The following is a 25,313-nucleotide window of genomic DNA, read 5'->3' on the forward strand; positions in this document are numbered from 1 at the left end:
CAGATCTTTCTGCATCTCAGATCTGCAACCCCTCACCATAATCGATAATATGCTTTTATCCCCTGCTAAACTGGGCAATTACATATTTTCTCAACATCGTACTCCATTTGACAGATCTCTGCTTATTCACTATTTAGTCTACTGTCCTTTCCACAAAGACGGAAATGTTGATAATTGTAACAAGATTCAATTTGATAGATCAATTATGGCTCCAGAATAAGAGGCAACATGTGGAAAATGGTGGATACTAACGTGATCGAGAAAGAACATGTTGTAGTAAACGCGCACGGCCTGAGGAACTTCAGAGCAGAGCAGAGCTGGAGTCGGAGCTGTAAACGTTGTGCCATGAGGAAAGAGGAAATATTATCTGGACACTGCTCCAGAGCGTGGTCACACCCCTCAGAGACATAAGTTCATATTTAGCCTGTGATCACTGACTGAAGGGTGTGACTAAAGGTGCAGCAGGTATCAGAACATAGGGGGTTGCAATTGAGGAGCCTCTGCACCTGCAATTGCCCAACAATTGAGGTTCTTGAAAGTTGAGTGGATGAGTGCTGGACTTCAGGGAGAATGGCAAATTGACTGTGCCACCGTGGTGGGAATATTAGTGGTAGGGGACAATACAATGTGATTCTGTTCTCTACAGCAATGACAGCCTTCAAGATTCCTATCTGTTTGATGCCAGGGTTAAGAAGGTGAAGTACTTGGATTGAAGGGGGAGGGATCCTGTTATCATCATCCACATTGGTACCAACAACATTGACAGGACTGAAAAGGAGGTTCTGTTGTAAGTTTCTGAACAGTTAGAAATTAAATTGGAAGCTCTGCATTTTAATTAATAATTGTGGGCTGACTACCTGAGCCACGGGCAAACTGGCAGTAGGTAAATAAAGTCATGGAGTTGAATGCTTTGCTAAAAGACAGGTGTGGATGGAGAAGGTATGAGTTTGTGGGCTCTGGCACGAGTAGCTGGGTAGAGAGAGCAATTCCAGTGGGTTCAGCGTTATGTGTGCCATATCAGAAGCAGTTTCCTGGGTCATTGATTCATGGCATGGGTGGGGAGGGTGTTCAGCACATGCACACGACAGAGATGATGACAGGTGGGCAGCAAAGGAGTCATAGCAGCTTAGCAGAAGGGAAAGGTAATCTTACAGAACAGAATGATATGCCAGCTTTACACTAACTAATTGGATAAAAACATACAGCGGGGGGACAGGAACAGGCAAAATGCACAAACATAGAAAGACAGTAATAAATAGGGCAAAGGGGGGTAGAAATGGTTTTAAAAGGCAATATTATTGGTTCTTTACTTGAACATGTGTCATATTTGGAACCAAAAAAAAACAAATCAACAGCACAAAAGAGTTATTTGGCATTATCCTATGGACATTACAGAAAGTGTCACAAGGAAATCAAAGCTGGAAACTAAATATTTAGGGTTGAGAGATATTTTGGGAGACGACAGGAAGAAAGGGTGGTGGGTAGCTTTGTTAGTATGGGATTGAAAAAGTACAGGAGCAAGAAACTATCTTGGATAGTTTCATTCAAATGGGTGAAGACAAGACACAAAGACAAGATGATACTGGTAGGAGTCGTCCCCAGGGCTCCAGGAGCAGCTTGTATGGTTGGCCAGACAATAAACTAAAGATGAGGACATGCAAGAGAAGTAGTACGTTAACCATTGACGATAGACCTCCTTGAAATGAAGTTATTTAATACAGATAGCGTGAAAAACCATCTAACTTTGGACAAGGCTCCAGCTGTATCAGGCAACGTGCTCGCAAACAAAGGTTCCTGGGATTTAGCCTATTCAATCAAGTATATTAAACATAAATGCCACTTAATTCTGAATAAAAGTTTATTTTTGTAGCTTGCTGCTTTTTGGTTCATCCATTCATTAGTACTGCCAGTCATCAGCCTTTTAGTGGACATTTCCTACATTTGTAGGTTACTGGTGTTTAAAAACCACACTATGAATTAAGGATGAAGATCTTTTTGGAGGTTCCAAGCAAACTACATCATGTTTTATTGAGGATGTTTTACTTTGATAAATGCAAATGCAAACAGTTTTGTGTTTAGATGAGTGAGAGTAATGAAGGCACGGACCAAATGCTCATCCCACATTGAGACAATTACTCACTGAACTGTCAAAAGAGGAGCATTTTTCATGAACTACAGATCACCTACTGACAGCTGAAACCACGCCAGATCTTTCCACAGAAGATTGGAGCTTGAAAGGCACTACTTTCTTCAACGGAAATTTAGACCAGTCACTTGTACCAAATGCTATGTCTGCAAGAGGCAATATGGGCTTATTTTTCTAATGGCAACAGTTTCTACCAATGCAAACAAGCAAACAAAGCAGCAAATAAAAAGTGGAAAACGTCAAGAGGTGGGAGTTTTGAAAGTAAAACAAAAATGTTTAAAAAATTTACAGGATGGGAAAAACAAAAGAACGCAAGTAAAAATGGTAAAGAGTTAAGTGCTGTCTCCTTTCAGTTAAAACTGGAGTTTAGTAGCTTTGAATACATATTCTCAGTGGTGTGTTTTCCTTCTCAGTTTACATGGCCAGAGTTGTAGTGAAAAGTGTAGTGCAAATGATTAAATACTTTCCATTTATTGGCAAAGAAGCACGGTTTCCACCAGGCAGAAAAAATATCCCAACCTCATTAATTTTAACATAATGTGGCATGTTTCACCCAACAATACTGCCTCTGTGCACTCAAATTCAAACTTGGCCAGGGAAGCAGGGAGGACAGGTCAAAGGTTTCACATTTCAGTATCTTAATCAATAATGAAATAAATTAACTAAAAAGAGACTTGTTCAATAAAATGTAAATGGAATACAAAAAATGAAATACCTTAAGTAAAATGACAGTCAAAAGTACACTTTAAAACTTATGAAAGAAGAATTCAAAAATGCTGGACTTCAGTTCAAAAGCAAAGACAAAGAAATACATCAGGAAAAATGAACTAAAATATTCTGGGAAAAGAGAAAAGGAAAATAAATAAAAGAGGAACAGCATTTGTTGAGTGAAAGCACAAACTTAGAATATCTAAGTGGTCTCAGGATGTCCCAATGTCTCATTCATCCTACATAGTCACAGTACAGTCTCAGACAGACAAGTAATCAAATAATCTCTTTTCCAGAGAAACAGCGGCCAGGGAATTGGGAGAATTGCTCTTCTGCTGAAATGCCGAATGCTGGACTTTCATAAATCAATGATGTCTCCATTTATTCAAAGTAGTACTGAATGGCTTTTTTGGGGGGGGGGGGGGGGGGGGGAGAAAGGAGAAATGGAAGAGGAGACATGTGATCCCCTTTGGAATTTGCTCACAGACAAACTCTCATGCCCACACTGCCATAGGGAAATGGGCCTAGGTCAAAACTTAACCATCAGCTTCTAACACCAAGGAGAAAGCTACTGGTGTGCTGTATGCAGAGTCAGCAGGCAAAGATTTGGGAGAGACCATGCATAACAGATGCGATGCCAGGCAGAGAAAAATAACTGACTGTTTTCAGGTGAGCCACCAAGCAGAATGCTGGTAAGGATGGACTGGTGTTTGGTGAAATGAGGCTGGTGAAGCATTAAAGACCAAGTAGTTGATGGACAAGGCCTTGCTACCGGAAGCCCATTTAAATAGACTCATAATATTAATGAAGGGATCCAGAAAAATCCACTATAGTGGGGTAGGGAGGAGATCATGCTGAAGCTGGGAAGGGTGAGGGACTTTAAAAACTACATTTCTACTAATAGTGCAGTCTATTTAAATGTGGCATGGATTTTTCAGTCAATTGAAAGAGTTAGCTGGACATCTCTTTCCCTTCCTTTAGCTTATTAAATTACTGAGTGTTGTTTAGTTGATTTTCTTTTGCTTATTAGTCTCAATAAAATCTTGCCATGTAATTTTTTTTTGCACTAGTCACTTTTCATAGCTTTTTAAAAAGTTAAGCGCCCATGGCAAACACTAATTTATTTTGCATCTAGCCAAGAGCCTTTGTTTTACATTTCACCTGAAAAAGGTGACACTTTTGGTGAGTACTGAGTATCTGGGCCCAAGCCTTGAACCCACAATTTTCTTGTTTTTGCCCGAAACGTCAATTTTCCTGTTCCTCGGATGCTGCCTGACCTGCTGTGCTTTTCCAGCACTACTCTAATCTAGACTCTGATTTCCAGCATTTGGAGTCCTTGTTTTTACCCACAATTTTCTTATCTAGAGTCAAATGTTCAACCACTGAGCCAATTAAGTACAGGAAGTCCCCAGGTTTTGAACGCCCAAATAACAGACATCCCGTACTTGCAAACCAACATCTTACTTCTCATTTTTAAAAACCCAACATATCTACAATGTTTCGTCCTCACGAATGGACAGACTAATTTGCCCATATCTTTTCCAACGTACACAAATTCGGCTTACGAACAGCTGAAAAAAAAAGGATTTCGCTTGTAACCTGGGGACTTCCTCTGGTGCAGAATTTAACACGTTTTGTGCCCTGTCTTATTTTTCCTTGTTGAACTGAAGATGCTGCTGGGACTAGGTTAGTCAGTGCTGATATTCCAGGACACATGCAAAATTCTGAGCAGATAGCACAAGAAAAGTTATTTATGATTCTGTGCTGTAGCAGAATCAAACTCTTGGATAGCTGATGGTCAAACTCCATCTTTCATTGTCAAAGTTTACATGTAGGTTTTCCACATGTGTTGCTGGACAGAGATTAGAATCTAAAGTCTGAAACTTTTTTTTAGTTGCCATGGATACAGACAATCTGCAGTGTCCCTAATGCTTCATTAGCTGAGATTCATCAATTTACCACAGATAAGGAATTAAACTTCCAACTCCCGTACAACTCGCTTACCCACTGCAGTAACGTAGTAATTAAGACTTAGTCACAAGTGTGATATTTATTACTGAAGCAAATTCCTCAGAGCACCGTGGGGAAGTTGTTCAACCCATTATGGAACTGAACTGCTGAGATCAGACGTACTGAACATGTAAAATCTGCATTGAAGTTACTTTTGTAGCTAGACTAATTTTCCTTTTACTTGAAATAGAATTGATTTCACAGTGGAAATAAATCAACCTCAAAATACAAAGACATCACATATTGCAGACAAGGAAACTTTTTAGAAAGGCATTGGTCAAAACGAGAGTTCTGCAAAGCACTTCCAAAATCGGCATTCTAAAATCCTCTGCTGCATGGGTAAACGGGATTTCCAGACAGCAAGAGAACAGATTCACAGAAACTTTTGCAACAACAAACAGTGACATTGGTATCAATTATGCTAATATTGGGTACTGCAGCGAGTTAGAATACTGTTCATCTCCACAGCAGCAGATCCAAGCTTCAAACCCCCCCAGCCTAAACCATCAGGTTGATAGAACACTTCCCACAAACGTAACTATCCTAAATGTAATGAATGTGGGGAACTCTATCCCACCTCAAGAGGTTGAGAATGCCCATATCAAAACTCTGCACTGAATGATAACCTCATTCATTGACAAAAATGTGTTTTTTTGTGGGGGAGGAAAAAAGGAAGACAGTGCAATTGAATATGCAGTGTTAAAACTAGACTCAAGGAACTGTTGAAACAGTGAAGTGATATCATGAATCCTGGCAGCACAATTTCCAACTTCTCTCAAAAAGAATATGCATTTACCAGCGAGAGTGCGACACTTGCCACTGTCAATCTAACTTATCACAATATAATCAAGTTCAGAAGGAAACACAATCTATTGACTTCAGTAGGCTTGTGAACGCGCTTTGGCATAGATCAGAATATCAACATTCGATCACAAATAGCCTATAGAGAGTCATACAGCACAGAAACAGGTCCTTCAGCCCAACGCATCAATGCAGACCTAGATTCCCAAATTGAACTAGACCCATATCTCTCTAAACTTTTATTTTTCCTATTAATCTGTCCAAATATAATTTTAAAATATTGTAATTGTACCTGCATCTATCACTTGTGTGAACGGAACTAGTAAATAGAGACCAAGAGAGACTTTTTTTGTACACCAACTCTTGTGCAACTAGAGCAAAACCTCAATTATGATGTATCCAACTCTGACTATCAGTTAAAAAGCAGAGTAAACAAAATAAGATAACTGAACAACAAGACCAAGACGACCTTGGTGAGACAGTCATCGAGGCACAAATAACCAATTTGCTGGAGAAAGTCAGGTCTGACAGCATCTGTGGAGAGAAAGCAAATTTAACATTTCAAGTCCAGTGACCCTTCTTCAGAGACAATCTTCTGAACCTGTCCCGCCACCTTCAGGGATCTGTGGACAAACATCCCAAGATCTTGGTACTTCTCTGAACTTCTTAGTACCCTACTAGTCATTGAGTACTCCCTGGTTGCGCTACTATTTCCAAAATGCATCCTCTCTCACTTTTCAAGGTTAAAGTCCATTGGCCACCATGCTGACCACTATCTTTGTATCCTCCTAGAATCCAAGATCCACCTTCTGCAATGTCAACCATCCAGCCAATCTTCATGGCATGTGCAGACTTATCTCCCCTATATTTTCATCTACATTGCTTACATAAATCACAAACGATAGAGACCTAGCCCTGTAGTATACCACTGGACATTGATATCTAGTCACATTAACAGCCTTCTAACATCATCTCTCCTGACGCAAAGCTAACTTTGGATCCAACTTGCCGAATAACCCTGGATCCCATGAGCTTTTGCCTTCAGTCACCTATGTGAGGCCTTGTCAAAGGCCTTGCAGAAATCCACATAAATTGCACTATCCTCAACTATGTACTTGGTCACTTGCTATATAAAAAAAATTCTATTTCATAGACATGACTTCCCTCTGACAAAATCTTGCCTCTTGAAACAGAGATTAATTCTCCGTTCAGAACTTTTTCCAATAGCTTACTTGTCATTGATGACAGTCTCCCAGGTCTCCTCGACATTCACCTCCAACAAATTAAATAGGAACATAAGCCATAGGACCGGAAGGTCGGTCATTTGGCCCATTGAATGGCAGAGTGGACTCAATCTTGGCTGATGGGCAGTTCAATGCCACTTACCCACATTCTCCCAGTATCCCTTAACTCCTTGCGAGATTAAGAATTTATCAAACTCTGCCTTGAAGACATTTAACATCCAGGCCTCCACTGTGCTCCGTGGCAGTGAATTCCACCATTCCCTGGCTGAAGAAATGTCTCCTCATTTCAGTTTTAAATTGACCCCTTCTAATTCTAAGGATGTGCCCACAGGTCCTAGATTTCCCAACTGATGGAAACAAATTCCCAGTGTCCACCCTTTCTAAGCCATGCATTATCTTGCAAGTTTTATTAGATCTCCCCTCAACCTTCTGAACTCTAACTAATACAATCCCAGGATCCTCAGCCGTTTATCATATGTTAGGCCTGCCATTCCAGGGGTCATCCATGTGAATCTCCGCTGGATGCACTTCAGTGCCAGTATGTCCTTCCTGAGGTATGGGGCCCAAAACTGGACACAGATTCCAAATGGAGCCTAACCAGAGTTGTATAAAGTCTCAGTAGTGCAACACTGCTTTTACATTCCAACCCTTGCAATAAATGACAACATGGCATTTGTTTTCTTAATCCCGGTCTCAACCTGCAAGTCAACCTTTAGAGAATCAGGACGAGAACTCCCACATCCCTTTGTACTTTGGATTTATAAATTTTCTGTTTAGAAAATAGTCCGTCCCTGTATTCATTTTTGAAGTGCAAGACCTCACATTTGCTCATACTTAATTTCATCAGCCATTTCTTGGACCACTCCCCTAACCTGTCTAAATCTTTCTGCAGCCTTAGCAAGTTTTAAGATTTGTAGCTCAGGTTGAGGTTCTGGATGTAGGTTTGCTCGCTGATCTGCAAGGTTCATTTTCAGACGTTTCACCACCATACCAGGTAACATCATCTGTGTGCCTCTGGACGAAACACCCCTGGCGATTTCTGCTTTCTATTTATATTTTGAGTTTCCTTGGTTGGTGATGTCATTTCCCATGGCAATGTCATTTCCTGTTCTTTTCTCAGGGGGTGCTAAACGGGGTCCAAGTCAATGTATTTGTTGATACAGTTCCAGTTGGAATGCCATGCTTCTAGGAATTCTCATGTGTCTCTCTGTTTGGCTTGTCCTAGCATGGATGTGTTGTCCCAGTCAAAGTGCTGTCCTTCCTTATTTGTATGTAAGGATACTCGTGAGAGAGGGTCATGTCATTTTGTTTCTAGTTGATGTTCATGTATCCTGCTGGCTAAATTTCTGCCCGTTTGTCCAACGTAGTGTTTGTTATAGTTCTTACACAGTATTTTGTAAATGACATTAGTTTTGCTTGTTGTCTGTATTGGGTCTTTGAAGTTCATTAGCTGCTGTTTTAGTGTGTTGGTGAGTTCGTGGGCTACTATGATGCCAAGGAGTCCGAGTAGTCTGGCAGTCATTTCAGAGATGTACAAGATGCTAAGATCTGCTTTCCCATGTTATCTAATCACCGCCAAAATATTACTTGCAATGGCTTGTCTTCCCATTGCTACATTATCTCTGGTAACATGGAATTCCACAACGTTAGTTGAAAGAACATTCATTTTCATATGTTAACAATATCCATACTGTGAAATTATCAGACTATTTAATCCAGTCAAGACTAAGCAGAAATTGCCCCCAATTAAGTGTTGGGAAGACTGACAGTATAATCTTAGGAAACAAAAACAGAAGTTGCTGGAAAAACTCAGGTCTGGCAGCATCTGTGATTTAACGCTTCAGATTCAAATCGTTAACTTTGAATTCTCATCACAGATGCTACCAGACCTGCTGAGCTTTTCCAGCAACTTCTATTTTTGTTTCTGATTTACAGCATCTGCAGTTCTTTCAGTTTATAAGTTATTTTTAGTTTTGGTCAGAACTCTTAAGTCACTAGTAGCAGATTAACCTAGTCAATTTGCAAACTTGGGGTGATATTTAACCGAGTTTCTGACCAGAATCATACCATCACTAAACACATATTTCCACCTCTGTAATAGTCAGCAACCATCCCTCCCAATCTCAGCTCATCCGCTGAACCCCTCCTTCATGCCTTGTTTCCTTCAGACTAGAGTGGTGCTGGAAAAGCACAGCAGGTCAGGCAGCATCCGAGCAGTCCACTGCACTCCTCACTGGTTTCCTATTGCCCATTGAAACCTATGGTCATCCAAAACTTTGCTGCCTATGTTAACTTGCAACAAGTTCCAAGCTTTGCCCCTCACTACCTCTAAACCCCTCATACCAATAAAAGATATCTCCTCTAATTCTGGCGTTTTGAATTTCTCAATTTTAATTATCTCAATTTTAATTATCTCATTAACGGAGATCCTAAGCTCTGAAATTCTCTTGAGACTGTCCAACTTACTTTCCTTCTTTAAGGCACTCTAAAGATCTTTCTATTCATCATTTGTACTTAATGTCATGTGATTCTGAGAATGTGCGTTGGGTATAAGCAGGCAGGAAAAGATAAGCTTTGAGTATTATGAAACAAGAGGTTCAGCTGAGCATGACTCAGATCAGATAAGAACTTACAATTAACAATGGGGTGCTGAAGACAAGGGTAAAGTGTTGACAAGGTGGAAAAGCAGTCATAATGTAGAGCCATTTAACAATATTGGATGTATGTGAGGTCAGTTTAACAAGGTGTGAAGTATTCATTATGTGAAGCTAGTTGTTCATTGTGTAACAGCAGACGGCTTAATCTTTACTTTTGATGCTCGCTGATTGTAACGGTCACTCAATTAATATGTATGTTGCCTTATCTGGATGCTCCTCCCTGTAAAATAACTATATAGTTCACTGAGAAACTGCTGTTCCAGAGAAGATAGTGAACTCATGTCTGTGCACATGGGCGAGTGTTCTCTCTCCCTCCAGGGCCCGGAAAAGAGATGGAGGAGGTAAAACTATACTGTCTATGAGCGGGTTTCTTCGACGGTGCTTCGGCGGGTGCGTGTGTGTGTGTATGTAAGTAAAACGGGACAACAATTCTACAGCAATGCAAGTAAACGTGGCTTGGTTTCAGGTTATGTTTTATAATTTTAACATGAAGCACTATGGGGCATTCTCTGACAATAAAAAAAAAGTGCTTATAAATACAACTGGTCATAGAAATATACTTGCAGGTCTCTGCCAAAACACCAAACAATTACTATGCACATTTCCCCTTCAATTGCACTGTTGGGATTCAGACAATTATTTGTAAACAAACATCTAGCAATTCTTATACTCTTGAGTAAGATGTAAACAAATCAAAACACGAGTTCTTTTATTGCAACTTGTACCGTACAAAGTATTAGCTTATACCCTCTGAAAAAAGTTAAATCATTTTGATACCTGATGGAAATCTTTGCCGCTACTTTTACCATCGCCACTGAAATCCACGTGCGAGAATAGACAGCGTAATAAGTGTCTGTCTGCCTCGGGCCCGTGTCGGTTCACAATCTGTAAATGACAAAACATTATTTTTAACTTCAAGTTCAGTTTTTTCAGAGTATCATTACACAAGCTGTTTCAGATTCAGTACATTTGGCAATCTACAGTGGCTAGTGTCTATAGTATATTGGTTGTGTGGGGATGCTTCAATGGATTGCAACTTGTAGCACTTAAATGAGAACAGGAAGAATCCTGGTCCTTGCAACTGGACAGTGGCATACTGTAACAGACTTCAATATCCCTACATTGGGAGAATCCCATTCTTAATCCTTTATGGTGAAAGCATACAAGTGAACCGATTCAACATGAGTTGTAATACCATCTTGGCCTGAATCTAATTAAACTAGCTTGCAAATGTAAGCGGCACGGTGGCACAGTGGTTAGCACTGCTGCCTCACAGCGCCTGAGACCCAGGGTTCAATTCCCAACTCAGGCGACTGACTGTGTGGAGTTTGCACGTTCTCTCTGTGTCTGCGTGGGTTTCCTCCGGGTGCTCCGGTTTCCTCCCACAGTCCAAAGATGTGCGGGTCAGGTGAATTGGCCATGCTAAATTGCCTGTAGTGTTAGGTAAGGGGTAAATGTAGGGGTATGGGTGGGTTGCGCTTCGGCGGGTCGGTGTGGACTTGTTGGGCCGAAGGGCCTGTTTCCACACTGTAAGTAATCTGATCTGATCAAATGAACAGTCGTTGAAGACAAACCCAGCAGCATTCCATCATCAGTGACAAAAAAAAGCAGAGCATGTCAAAACCTCATTGAAAGCATGTTAATGGTGTAGTGATAGTGGGTACACAATTCCTAATTAATAAACTCTATATACATCACTGAAACAAATGTTACACATTATTGGATTCACTTACATTTCAGTTCATTAATTTACCTTCCCACTTAGCACAATGATGTTTAACACAGTTTTATAAAGCAAACTGCAATCTTAGCCAGGAACACTGCTTGGAACGAAGGAGTTTCCAATGAGCATTTCCTTCAACAATAGTTATCTACATTGACTAAACGAGGAATTCCTTCAAAAAGAACACAGATTTATTGCCACCTTCCCATGTTTCTAGAAAACCAAGCCTCAATAATCAGGTTTTAAAAAGTTTTAGATCAATCACCTCACAACGTGGGAGTTCTCTCCGCGATTGAACGTATGAACACTTCATCCTTCGAGCCTACTCTGCCATTCAATAAGATCATGGCTGATCTGATTTACATCTCAACTGTACATTCTGAACAATCCCTACCTACTTTAAAAATGTTCTGCATTCACTTCTGATACTGCTTAACCAGGAATTTGGGATCCCACAGTTTAGCTAACTGATGGAAAGATTGCACTTTACAAAATAATTGTACATCATGTTTCATGCGCTCAAGATCAAAGTTGAAACATGACCTACAAAAGATTCTATTTGGTGTGGGCTGTCCATCTGATTACCCTTATTTTATACAACATTTAGGTACAAGGTGCAAAATTTCAACATATACTGCTTGATTATCAATGAAGATGTTTTACTGCAGTCTTCTCTAAATTGCAAATTTGAAATGTCAGATGGTTGACACTATTAAGTTTGATGACAAAATCTCTTAACTTCCTTGCAACAAATCTCACTCCTCCCAACATCTCAAAATAAAAAGTACAAGAATATCTAAATGACTATGGTGTCAGGGTTTAAAGATGCTTCAAGTACATACACAAAACATTTTCCAAATTGTCGACCTCAGTGAACAAATGAGAAACAGGGACCAGAACTCTCAAAGTAATATTTGCAGCATGATACCAAAAGGACCACATGAGTGCATTTTGCAATTAGTTCTCCTGTTTTCAGTTGGAAATAAGGGCAATTGGGAATTGTCCGAATGATCAGGTTAAAATGTAAACTACAAAGCTACATCCAATGAAGATCTCTCAGAATAATTCTCAATACTGAATTTTCCCATCATGCACATTTATAACCAAATGGAGAATTGGCAGGTCAACAATTCACCTTGACCATGTAAAAATATTCCATTACTTGCAGGCATTGCAGTAATGTAAGAACCATCCATTACATCTAACCCATTATTAGCAATGCTGTCAACTCTCCATTTTATATTACAAGACCTTCCAGGAGAATATGGCAGTGGTAATTGGCCAGGTGCTGTGTGTTCAAGTCCCACATGCAATTTTGTCTTTTGACTCCAGCAGGAAAACACAATAACTAACGTAAGTGTGTCCTCATATTGAGGATCCCCCTCTGTTATGGCCAGGGATGGGGGTGAAATGTCAGTTATAGAATCATAGAGATGTACAGCATGGAAACAGACCCTTCAGTCCTTGCCGATCAGATATCCTAAACTCATCTAAGGCCAAGTGCTGGTACATGGGACATCTCCCTCTAAACCCTCCTTAATCATAAACCCATCCACATACCTCTTAAGTGTTGTAATTGCATCCCTCCAGCACTTCTTCTGCAGCTCATTCATACACACACCACTGTGTGAAAAGGTTGCCCCTTAGGTTCCTTTTATAATGTTCCCCCTCTCCCCAAACCTATGTTCTCTAGTTCAAGAACCACCCCCACCTAATTACCCTATCTATGCTCATGATTTTAGAAACCTCTATAAAAGGTCACCCTTCAGGCTCAGACGCTCCAAGGGAAACAGCCCCAGCCCTTCAACCCTGGCAACATCCTTGTAAATATTTTCTGAACTCTTTCAAGTTTCACAACATCGTTCCAAGAGGGAAGAAAATCATTATTGCACATCAACGTCCCATACAGCCACCACATGACCTCCCAATTCCTGTAGTCAATACTCTGACCAATAAAGGAAAGCATACCAAATGCCTTCTTCACCATCATATCTACCGGTGACTCCACTTTCAAGGAGCTATGAACCTGCACTCCAAGGTCTCTTTGTTCAGGACCTTCCCATTAAGGAGTCAGTGTAGACTGCCAGTCTCATCTGTTCAGCCATTTCTCAATCTGCTGCCATAAATTTGCATTCCATTGTCACGTGGAGCTCTGCCACCCCCAAGAGCCAGGTTGTATATGATTAGACCCTCCTATTTCTCACCTAGGAGTCCCTCTTGGTGACTATACCTAAAATATTTAAGCCGATAGCACACTGCTCCATCACAACTCTCAACAGTACACTGTCTCTAATGTGTTGTTAGCACTTGCCAACACCTGGCTCTGGATAAGCAGAGAAATGTCTTTCGAAGATTGTGAATCTTCCCAATACAGATTCTGCTCCCTGCATTTTCACTGTGTGAGGCCAAACCAAAATATTAGCCTTTGTGTCGTGATTGACATGGACATCAGCTTATAACATACCTATTCCATCAAAACATATTTCCACATTTGTAAAGTTTCGCTTTAACTAACTCTACCTCTCTTTCGGGGAGTGGATTAGTTATGGGGCAGAAATATAGCAAGACATTTCAGAACTAAATACAACACTGGCTGCAAGGAGTTACACAGCAGAGAAAACGACTGAACTATTCATTAAAACTCAACATCTCAGACCAAGTTTCATGCTATCTGATAATACTTCTTTATGCAACTTGGTGCTCAGTTTTATTTTGTAACCTTATGAAGCACACAGGTCCTTTTACTACGTTCAAAGTGCAAAATAAATTGAAGTTTTGTATTAACATCTGAATAAATGTGAACTTTCACGATAACATGTTGCCCTCAGATTCCCTCTTTTTCAGGTTACTCTGCTTTATAGCATAGACCACTCCCCACCTGTATGCACAAAACAGCTCAAAAACACTGCAAGATTAGGTATCAAAACCAAAAGGTATCAGAAGAAAACCCTACAAATGCAGATACTTGTTTTTAAAAAAAAATCAATAGCCTTATCTACATTTTTTGCACTTCATTCAATATACATAACAAGAACTAGACACTGAAAATGAGTTTACAGTACAACTCCCACTGGAAACACTTCTGAAAAATGTTTCAAATCAAACACTCAAATTGGATAGACATGAACAAACTTAAACTGGTTATCTAATCATATTAGCATTACAAGTTACTGATATTGATTGAGAAAAATCATATGATACGAAATTAGGTGGACAGGCAGGTAGTACGGAGGACGTGGGGAGGCTGCAGAAGGATCTAGACAGTTTGGGAGAGTGGTTCAGGAAATGGCTGATGGAATTCAATGTGAGCAAATGTGAGGTCTTGCACTTTGGAAAAAAGAATACAAGCATGGACTACTTTCTAAACAGTGAGAAAATTCATAAAGCCAAAGTACAAAGGGATCTGGGAGTGCTAGTCGAGGATTCTCTAAAGGTAAATATGCAGGTGATTAAGAAAGCGAATGCAATGTTATCATTTATCTCAAGAGGGTTGGAATATAAGAGCACCGTTGTGCTACTGAGACTTTATAAAGCTCTGGTTAGGCCCCATTTGGAGTACTGTGTCCAGTTTTGATCCCCACACCTTAGGAAGGACATACTGGCACTGGAACGTGTCCAGCGGAAATTCACACGGATGATCCCTAGAATGGTAGGTCTAACATACGAGGAACGGCTGAGGACCCTGGGATTGTATTCATTAGAGTTTAGAAGATTATGGGGAGATCTAGTAGAAACTTACAAGATAATACATGGCTTGGAAAGGGTGGATGCTAGGAAATTATTTCCGTTAGGCGAGGAGACTAGGACCCGTGGACACAGCCTTAGAATTAGAGGGGCTAAATTCAGAACAGAAATGCGGAGACATTTCTTCAGTCAGAGTGGTGGGCCTGTGGAATTCATTGCCGCAGAGTGCAGTGGAGGCTGGGACGCTAAATGTCTTCAAGGCAGAGATTGATAAATTCTTGACGTGGTAGGAATCAAGGGCTACGGGGAGAATGCGGGTAAGTGGAGTTGAAATGCCCATCAGCCATGATTGAATGGCGAAGTGGGCCGAATGGCCTTACTTCCACTCCTATGTCTTATGGTCTTATATGTAAAAAGTACAAAAAAAATCCCTACTAAAAGAAGATGTGCCAAGTGTGTCAACCCACTTCCAAATTAAAAATGCCATATGTTCCTCAATAAATACAACTAAGTACCTTCCCTCTTCTTATGACAGTTCTCAATTACCATATTTTCTGACTCTTCTCAAATCAACATTCAATAACAGAGGAAATCCAAAGCAATTTCCATCTCCAAGTGAAAAGTACCAAAAGCAAAATTGTAGTTTCCCTGCCACTGCTCCAAACAAGATTGGTGAACTTAAATCTGGTAATATCGTTTATGGGCTGTACAGGTCAAGGTACTCAAGGGTATTTTTTTTAAAACCGAAAAACCAGAAACCAAAAGGGTCACCCACCTTTATTTAAACAGCCAGACAGACAATCAAATTAACAATAATTTTGTTGTTCCTCTGTAGATCTACCAGAGACAGATTAGAAAATGTGTTCTGCTTCTCCCTGCTCTTGGGTGAAAATTAATGGAAATTTCAGTTAGCTCACCTACTTTTGAATTCAACCTTCTGTGCTCCAACTAAAATGATTTCATTTTAAAAATTGTACCAAATGAGGGGTTTTCCAAGTGCTTCATATATTTGGGCATAGGAGAGGTTACAATGAGATTCAGTGCCCTTGACTTTGCAGGAAGAGAAGGAAGTATGACATTTGCCTCAGCTTTGACCCCTAATTATACAGGTACAGTGATCAACTAGAAACATGACCAAATGACATATAGCTACAAGTAGCAACATACATAGAAAGAACAAGAGACGATGGAAGCCAAATAATAAGAAATGATAAGTGATAGGACAGGAAAAAAATAAAAATATACCAATACAACAAGATCCCAATTATGGGATCAGAAAAAAGCTGACGCCTACACAAGTATAACTGTGTTCAGGGTCAAAACTGATAACCAGAAAGCAAATACACTGTGGCAGTTATAGACTGCTGCAAGAGGGGTAACGCAGAATGCTGGAATATGGAAATAATTCCAATGGAGAAAAATAAATCTCAAGGAGAAAGTTAAAAATAAAGAAAGATAGATGCCAGAAAGCATCAATCCAATGAGTGTACGCAAGTGGAGAAACATTAACCAGGTGACAATAATGATCAAACAATTGGAATTTCAGGTAGAAATTGCACAGCTTTCACAACCACACATTGAATAAGAAATGGAAAACGGTCTCTACCTGACAACATGAAACGCTGTACAAAACCAAAAGCTAACAACTAAAAAGAATGCAGGAACTATTTATATATTGACAATAACATTAAAAACCCTAAACCCTTCTTCAGGCCAAATATGTAAGAGTTTAAGACATTTGGTTGAAAAGATGGATTTTTTAAAATTTGCAGGTAAGTAGAAAATAAAGGAGAAGCTTTAAGCAGATAATTCTCAAAAATATGACTGAAGATTGTGCCCCAATAGGAAAAAAGGGAGGAATCACAGAAGGTAGACAAAAGGAAAAAAATGCAAGACTGCAAGAAATGCAAGATTGCAAACATATCGCAAGGTAAGAAACTGGAGTTATGGAAGAAAATAACAGGATAAAGTTATTGGGGATAAGCAGTTGGCATAATTCACTATTAAGGGTACTGGACAATTCATTTTGTGAGGTTTGAGAACGTGCATCGGGTATAAGCAGGCAGAGAACGAGTCAAGTTCTGAGTTCCGTGAAACAAAAGGTTCAGCTGAGCATGACTCAGATCAGATAAGAACTTACAATTAACAATGGGGTGCTGGAGGCAAGGGTAATGGGTTAACAAGGTGGAAATGCAGTCATTATTTAGAGCCATTTAACAATATTGGAAGCATTTAGTATGCAAGATCAGCTAACAAGGGAAAAGGTAGCCATTGTATGAATCCAGTTAACAAGGTTAAGAACCTTCATTATATCACATTAAAGGGCTTGGACTCTGTTTTGATATTTGTTGATTGTAACAGTCACTCAACTAATATGTATGTTGACTTATCTGGATTCTCCTCCCTGTAAAATAACTATATAGTTAATCGAGAAACTGCTGTTCCAGAGAAGATAGTGAACTCATGTCTCTGTGCACATTGGTGATCATTCTCTCTCTCTCTCTCTCTCCCCCTCCCTCCAGGGCCTAGAATAAAGATGAAGGAGGTAAAACTATACTGTGTCTCTGAGCATTTTGTATCTACTGGTGGGGGGGGTCAGAAAGTGCATGAACAAAACAGACAAGACAAAAGAAACCTGTAACCCTAACAGTAATTATTACATTGACTGGTAATTAGAGATGGGGGAGAGCTTGGTGTGCAATGATCCAACTTAAACAGAAGGACTTGCAGCCATATGTTCATAAAGCTCACTCCCAAACAGAAGTACCATAAAAGGTTGAGGACCTACACCAGCCTTAAACCCAACCAGGTGCTACTAAATGTCACACAGAAAAGGAAAACTGATATGAGAATAAAGTGAGTGACTTGGGTTCAGAAACAGAAAAACAACATATGGTTTCGCAATTATTTGCGATGGCCAACAGAAATGTATCCAAGCATTTCAAAAGTTAGTGAATTAATGACAAGTAACTAGATACGAAACAAGATCTAGTATCTTGAACTTGAGTTTTGGTTTTCCTGTGCAGGGAAATATCAGCAATCATCCTGTCAAGTCCCCTCAATTTTTTCATTAATAAAATAATCTCCAATGAATAAACACCAAACTAACTCAACCTTGTGTCATAGGATAAGTCCTCCACCCTAGGAATCAACCTAACAAATATGTTCTGAGCTGGTTTCAATGCAACGTAACCCAATTTTTGTACATAGCATTCCAGAAATAGTTTCACAGAAGTCTTCTACAATTGTAACAACACTTCCCCACTTTTATACCCTCATCTCCCTTAAAATAAAGCCCAAAATCTTACTTATCTTCCCAATTATTAGCTGTAGCCACATTTTGACTTTTGAGATTCACATTCAAAATATCCAGCTGCCTCATTACAGGAGCTTTCCGCAGTCTCCCTCCATTTAAACAGTTGACTCTTCTTTTCTTCCTCCCAAAGTGAACAATTTCACTTTCATACATTATAGTCGCACCTGCCAAATTTTTGCTCACTCAAACCTTTCTATATCCCTTTGCAGACTCTTTGTATACACAGCTTGCTGTGCTACTTCCTTTGTATCACCTGAAAATTTGGATACAATAATCAGTCTCTTCATCCAGGTTGTTAACATGCATCATAAATAATTGAGGCCCCAATGATCCACAAGAACCACTAGTTTACTGCACTGAAAATAAATTATATCCCAATTGTTTATTATTGGCTAGCCAATCTTCTATGTTGAAACATCAACCACAACTGTTTTTAAGACTCATGCAGCAACCTTTTATGTGATATCTTTTCAAAAGCTTTTTGAAAATCCAAATCCAGTATAATGACATTCCCACCCTCCCCTCCACATTAGCCATCCTGATTCCTACATGCGCAAAGTACACTAATAAATTTATCCAAATTTCAATTTCACTAGGTCATTCTCAGTCTACTTACGATTCAAAACTCCTCATTCTATCATAATGAATTCTAGCACTTCTTGATAACAGATGTTATCTAGCTATAATTTTCTGCTTCCTTCCTCAAATAGTGGTGTCACATTTTTCAAACTGTAGGAACCCTCCAAATATGCAAGGCAACTTGCAAAGTCAGAGACAATGCTTCCACTGTACATGAGCAACTTCTTTCAAGTCATTTAAGATGTACTGGAAAACTTACCACAGTAAAATTACAACACTGGCATCTACCCAACAATGTGGAAATTGCCCAGGTATGTGTCCTGTACATATAAAAGCAGGACAAATCCAACATGACCAATTTTGGCCCTATCAGTCTACGCTCAATGATGGAAGGTATCATCAACAGTATTATCAAACAGGAGTTGCTCAGCGACACCCAGTTTGGATTCCACCAAGGCCACTCAGTTCCTGACATCTTTTAGAGTCTTGGGTTCAAACATGGACCAAAAAAAGAGAGTTGAAATCCAGAGAGGAGAAAGTGACAGCCCTTGACATTCAACCAACTGTGGCATAAGGAGCCCTGGCAAAACTGAAATCAATGATTATCTGGGGGCAAAATGTCTGATTGGAACTACAGCAATCCCCCCGCATACGTTCCAGGACCTACTGCAGAAGTCTGAAACCACAGAGAGGAGCGAACCCACTCATTTAAAAGGGAAACTTACCTCCCCAGCAGACCCTGGTCCTAGAATGTTCCATATAATATATTCGGGCCATAGTAAACTGCAAAAATTGATTCTGCAGATACAGTGATTGCCCTGTATACCTGGTACATAGGAAAATGGTCGATTGTTCGAGGTTAGCCATTCCAGTTCCAGGGCATCTCTGCAAAAGTTCCTCAGGGTAGTGCCCTAGATCCAAACATCAGCTGCTTCAATGTGGCAAGTCAAGATATTTGCCGACAATTGCACATTGTTCAGCATCACTCACAATTCCTCAGATACCGAAAGAGTTCATGTTCAAATGCAACAAGATCTGGATAATATCCAGGCTTGGGCTGACAAGTGGCAAGTAACATTTATGCCACACAAATGTCAAACAATAACCATCTCCAATAAGAAATCATCTAACCACCACCCCTTGATATTCAGTGGGGTTACCATCACTGAAGCCTGCCCCATTATCAACATCCTTGATGTTATCATGGACCAGAAACTCAACTGGACACGCTTGATGAGCACAGTGGCTACAAGAGCCAGTCAGGGGCTCGGAATACTGCGGCAAGTAAGGCACAGGTGAGGGGTTTTGATGGAATACTCTCTGCTTCTCTGGATGAGTACAGTTCCAACAACACTCAAGAAACTCGAAACCATCAAGGACAAAGTAAGTGTGCTTGAATTGGCACCATACCACAAAGAGAGTGTCCCTGCACCGTAGTACACACCACTGCAATCCACAAGATACACTGCAGAAATTCACCCAAAATCCTTAGACATCATCTTACAAACCCATGACCGCTTGAAGGACACAGCCAGAGATACTTGGGAACACCACCTGCAAGTTCCCCTCCAAGCCACTCACCACCCTGACTTAGAAATACAATGCTGTTGCTGGGCCAAAATCCAGGAACTCCCTCTGTAATAGCAATAAACTATAGCATGTGGAGCACAGCAGTTCAAGAAGACAGCTCATCTCCAACATCTAAAGGGTGACTAGGGACAGGCCAGACAGCAATGCCCTTGTGCCACAAATGAATATTAAAATAAATTAAACCAGGTTCAGCGTACCTGCCAGCTTTTAGCCCCATCAACTTTACTAGAGCTTTTGCCCTCCAGAAATCTTAATTTTAACCTCCTCCCATCACTTGATTTTCAACAATTCTTGGGATTTTATTTTTAAATGTCTTCAACCTTGATTCAAAATATTTGTCCAACATTTCTGCATTTCCCATTAACTTTCAAGTCTTATCCTTAAAGTGTATAATACTTTATATAAAATACTCTTTTCCTTTTAATATACTTATAAATCTTTTACTGTTTACATCTTTCTTGGTTGTTTTTTCTCATAATCCAAACTCTCCATTTTAGTCATACTGTGTTCCCAATCTTTTGGGCTAATACTCATTTTTCTGACATTCTATGTTACTCTTTCAAATTGATTGCATCCTTAACTTGCTTACTCGTCAGTGGTAGCAATCACTCGCTAACAAGTATGATTGCCCGCCTAGCAAATTCCATGTCACTTGGTCAAAAATGGTCCACCCTCTTTATGATGCCTTTCTTTCTCAGTAGAATACCTGTTTGCTGATAATCACGAAATAAGTCAACTGCTTCTCATTACATCAGTCTTATCTTTTAATCTAATGTCCCATCTCACTTTAGGCAATGTTGCCTACCGTTCAGAGGGTCACCAGACCCAAAACATTAACTGATTTCTCTTCACAGATGCTGACAGACCTGCTGAGCTTTTCCAGCAACTTCTGTTTCTGTCTTCATAACTTTATTTCCTTGCTAAGTTTAAGGTGAGTTTCAACCCATATTTCTCACCCTCATGTTACGATCATCTGCACCTTAAAAGGATCCTTTACTATGGAAGTTATTAATTAATCCTGTCTCATTCCACATTTCAGGCCTAAATTCGCCTACTCATGGGTTGGTTCCAAAACATATCATAAACAATTGTCCCAAATACACTATGAACTCATCATCCAGATCATCACTGCCAATTTGATTTGTTTAATTGACACAACTGAAACTGCCCATTGTTATTGCAGTACTTTTCCTTTAAGCTCCCATTATTTCTGGATTTATATTCAGTATGGTAGCTATGGTCACAAGGCCTATCAGTGACTATTTTTCTTTGACATTTATCTCCACACAAGCCAAAACTGCATCCCAATCTAGATCATTTCTCACCACTATACTAATAACATCATTTATTAACAAGGCAACCAAAAGGTCCTTTTGCTTTTTTCCTGGTCTTTTAAAACATCAAACAAATTTGAATATATCTCAGTCACGATCACTATCATACTCCCTCTGTTTGTGCTACTAGTGCTGCACGTTTTTTGAAGACTGAAGAATCTTTCATTTTAGTTCTTCCCCTATACCCTTTTCATGCAGAGAGTGGTACGTGTATGGAATGAGCTGCCAGAGGAAGTGGCGGAGGCTAGCACAATTGCAACATTTAAGAGGCATCTGCAAGGGTATATGAATAGGAAGGGTTTGGAGGGATATGGGCCTGGTGCTGACAGGTGGGACTAGGTTGGGTTGGGATAGCCAGTTGACATGGACAGATTGGACTGAAGGGTCTGTTTCCATGCTGTACATCTCTATGACTCTGATCAAAAGATGGTTCATTGCTTGCAAACTCAAGGGGCCGAAAAGATATTTTAGAAGATAAATCAGATATATTTGGCAAATTGATTTAAAATAGATAAAGCAAAATCTGCTCAAAAGAAGAAAGTTTCTGACAGTTATGGAATTACAAATCTTTAATTTATTGGAGAGCTGAAGTGCAAAGGAACATGGCAACAAAAGGGGACTTAAACCATCAAGCCTGTTGCACTATTCAATTAGATCAGTGCTCATCTGTACCTCAACTCTATTTTCCTATCTTTAATCCCCCTTCTTGATATTTTCAGTGAACACAAAAATATTAGTGATCTTAATCTTAGAATCCAAAACTACAGCTTTCTTCACTCTCTACCAAAAAGTCCATTCCCAGCAACCAACTCCATCTCTCTTCCTGGCCCTTGTCAGAGCTAGCAATCCTGCTGTTATGACAACAGATTTGTTTTGGATCATCTAACCACCAACCCCATTACCAATCCCACCTAATTCACTATCCCATCTTTGCTCCTTTTTCACCGTCAGTTCGTCAGATGCTATAATGCTCATCCATGGTTGTTAACACCAAACCTGACTATTTCAATGCATTCCTGAATGGTCTCCCACATTCTACCTGCTATAACATGCAGAAGCTGACAGACATCAATGGGATCTGGAGCAAGCATGTTTGTACGAAGTGCTTGTAGTTCAATGAACTTTGGATCCAAAGTTGAGGAGCTGGAATCCAAACTGCAGACATTGCACCTATCAAGTATGGGGCAAGTTACATGGACACTTTGCCCCAGAGGGCAGTCACATCTCATCTACTTCCAAGAAGGTAAAGTATAAGAGTGAGGACTGCAAGAAGGATGCAGGAAGGAAATGGGAGTATATTAGTGGGTAGGGAAAGGTGGATACTTTCCTTTGAAATCACAAACAGGATGCCCAAAGACTCTATTGCCTATCCATTACTAGGCTAGGCACAGCTCCAAAAAGGTAGATAAAAACTTGGACTTGGAGGGGAAGGATCTAGTTGTCCTCATCCATATTAGGACTAGAAAGATTTTGAACAGTCAGGTGCCAAATTATAAAGCAAGTTAACAATCTTGCGATTACTGCCTAAGACACAGGCAAACTAGCATAGAATAAATAAAGTCAAGGAGTTAAAACAGTGACTCAAAGATGGGTGTGAGTGGAATAAGTTTTAGCTTGGAGGACACTGGAACTAGAATTTGGGGAGAAGGGAGCTGTTCTGGTGGGGTGACTGTCACCAGAAACAAGCTGCAACCAATGCCCATGGCATATTGAATTACTACAGCTAGAGAGTGGGTTTCAAACTAATTGTTGTTTTGGGTTGGGTGGGGGTGGTTGTTGTTGAGAAGGGAAATATAAGCTTACAAAGCAAGAGTATACAGCAGCATTACAGGGCATGTTTTTGGATAACAATACCCAGAGTGTGATAGGAATGGACAGAGAGGGTAACAACTTCAAAAAGCAGCAGTAAGTCGGGTGAAAAGATGGGAATGGGCAAGAATTATAAAAAGGCAAAATTATTGCCCTTTATGTGAATGTGCGTAGTATTTGAAACAAAGTGGCACTACCGATTATGGCGCCATTATAGAGATTCACCACCTTCAGAGTCAAAAATATTTGCACCTTGATCATAAATTGCATCCCCCTTATATTACATTTATGAGAATTATCACTGTTACAGTCTGAACGCTCCCAGATGACAGCAAGTGAAGCCATAGCAATAATACCTTTCCTAAGGTAAGGATTCAAAACTACACACAGCACTTCAGGTGCGGTCTAATCAAACACCTCGACAACTGAAGCAACATTTCACTATTCTTGTACTGAAATTCTCTTGCAATAAAGGCTACCATTCCATTAGCCTTCCTAACAGGTAGCTGCACCTGCATGTTAGTCTTCAGTGACGTACTGAAGAGGAGACTTTTAAACATCAACACTTTCCAAACTCTGCACATCTGTTTCTCCCAGCAAAGTGGATGACCTCATTTTACCATATTATGTTCCACCTGCCATATTCTTGGCTAATCACTAAGCCTGTCCAATTGCTCCCAGAAATGTCTTCCACATAACACATTCTTGCTTAGCTTTATGATCATCCACAAAATTTGGAAACGTTACATTTTGTCCCCACATCCCATTAAATTTATATATATCATGAATAGTTTGAAGCCCAAAGTACTGAACCATGCAGTAGCTGACGAGTTCTAATCAGTGTGAAAATTACCTATTTATTCCTTCTGCTTTCTGGTAACCAAATCTTTAATCCAACCATGTACATAAATTATTATACCATAAAGCTTTAATTTTGATAAGTTTGAGGGACATCAGTCTGAAAATACAGGTACACCTACATGAATTCACTCCCCTTTCTCAATTTTGTTAATGACATAAAAAAAACTCCATACTCGTCAAACATTATTTTCCATTCATACCCTCATGCTGGCCATGCCAACCAGATAATTTTCATACGAGTGTCCATGTATCACATCTGTTCTGAAGGATTCTAGTAATTTCCCATTACTGATGCAAGGCTGGCAGCTGCTTTTTTGTCCCTTTCTTAAATAGTGGGGTGACATTTGTCACATTCCATAATCATGTGGATTGAAAGGATTCCAGAGTTTTGAAAGATGAATGTGAAAGCATCGACTCCAATACTCTGGGACATTGATCATCATATCCCAGCAACTATCAAATTTCAGCCTCAATTTCTTCATTCCAATCTTTTTATTAATATGCATTTTCTTCAACTCATTTTCCCTAATCACTTAGATCTTTAATTCTGGGAGAGGTTTTGTATCAGTGAAAACAGCTTCTCTATTTCACAGCATAAACTCTCCTGATTCTACTTTTAAATGGACCCACATTTGTCTTAGCCAAAAAGGTCCTTTTTAGATGACCCATCACAGCCTTTCTTTTGCTAGATTGCAGCACTGTTCTATTTTTCCTTTTCTTACCAGTTTCTTGATCCTCCTTTGCAGTATTCTAAAATCTTTTTAATCTTCAGGCTTATTACCATTTCTGACCACTTTATAAAAGCTTTTTCTTTTAATCTGAATTAAACAAGCATTTTAAGACTCCTGGAG

General features: G+C 39.8%; 1 protein-coding gene across 6 annotated transcripts in view; it reads right to left on the bottom strand.

Annotated features, from left to right (window-relative positions):
* Positions 1–25,313, bottom strand: part of cnot1 (CCR4-NOT transcription complex, subunit 1) — a 159,222-nt gene that overhangs the window by 116,466 nt on the left and 17,443 nt on the right. For all 6 annotated transcript variants that reach the window (XM_060838293.1, XM_060838289.1, XM_060838294.1 and 3 more), the window contains one exon: positions 10,344–10,451. In XM_060838293.1, the coding sequence (XP_060694276.1) occupies positions 10,344–10,451 (108 nt within the window). The remainder of the gene's footprint in view (positions 1–10,343; positions 10,452–25,313) is intronic.

Source organism: Hemiscyllium ocellatum, chromosome 17 (assembly GCF_020745735.1).
Source record: "Hemiscyllium ocellatum isolate sHemOce1 chromosome 17, sHemOce1.pat.X.cur, whole genome shotgun sequence".
NCBI classification, from domain to species: domain Eukaryota; kingdom Metazoa; phylum Chordata; class Chondrichthyes; order Orectolobiformes; family Hemiscylliidae; genus Hemiscyllium; species Hemiscyllium ocellatum.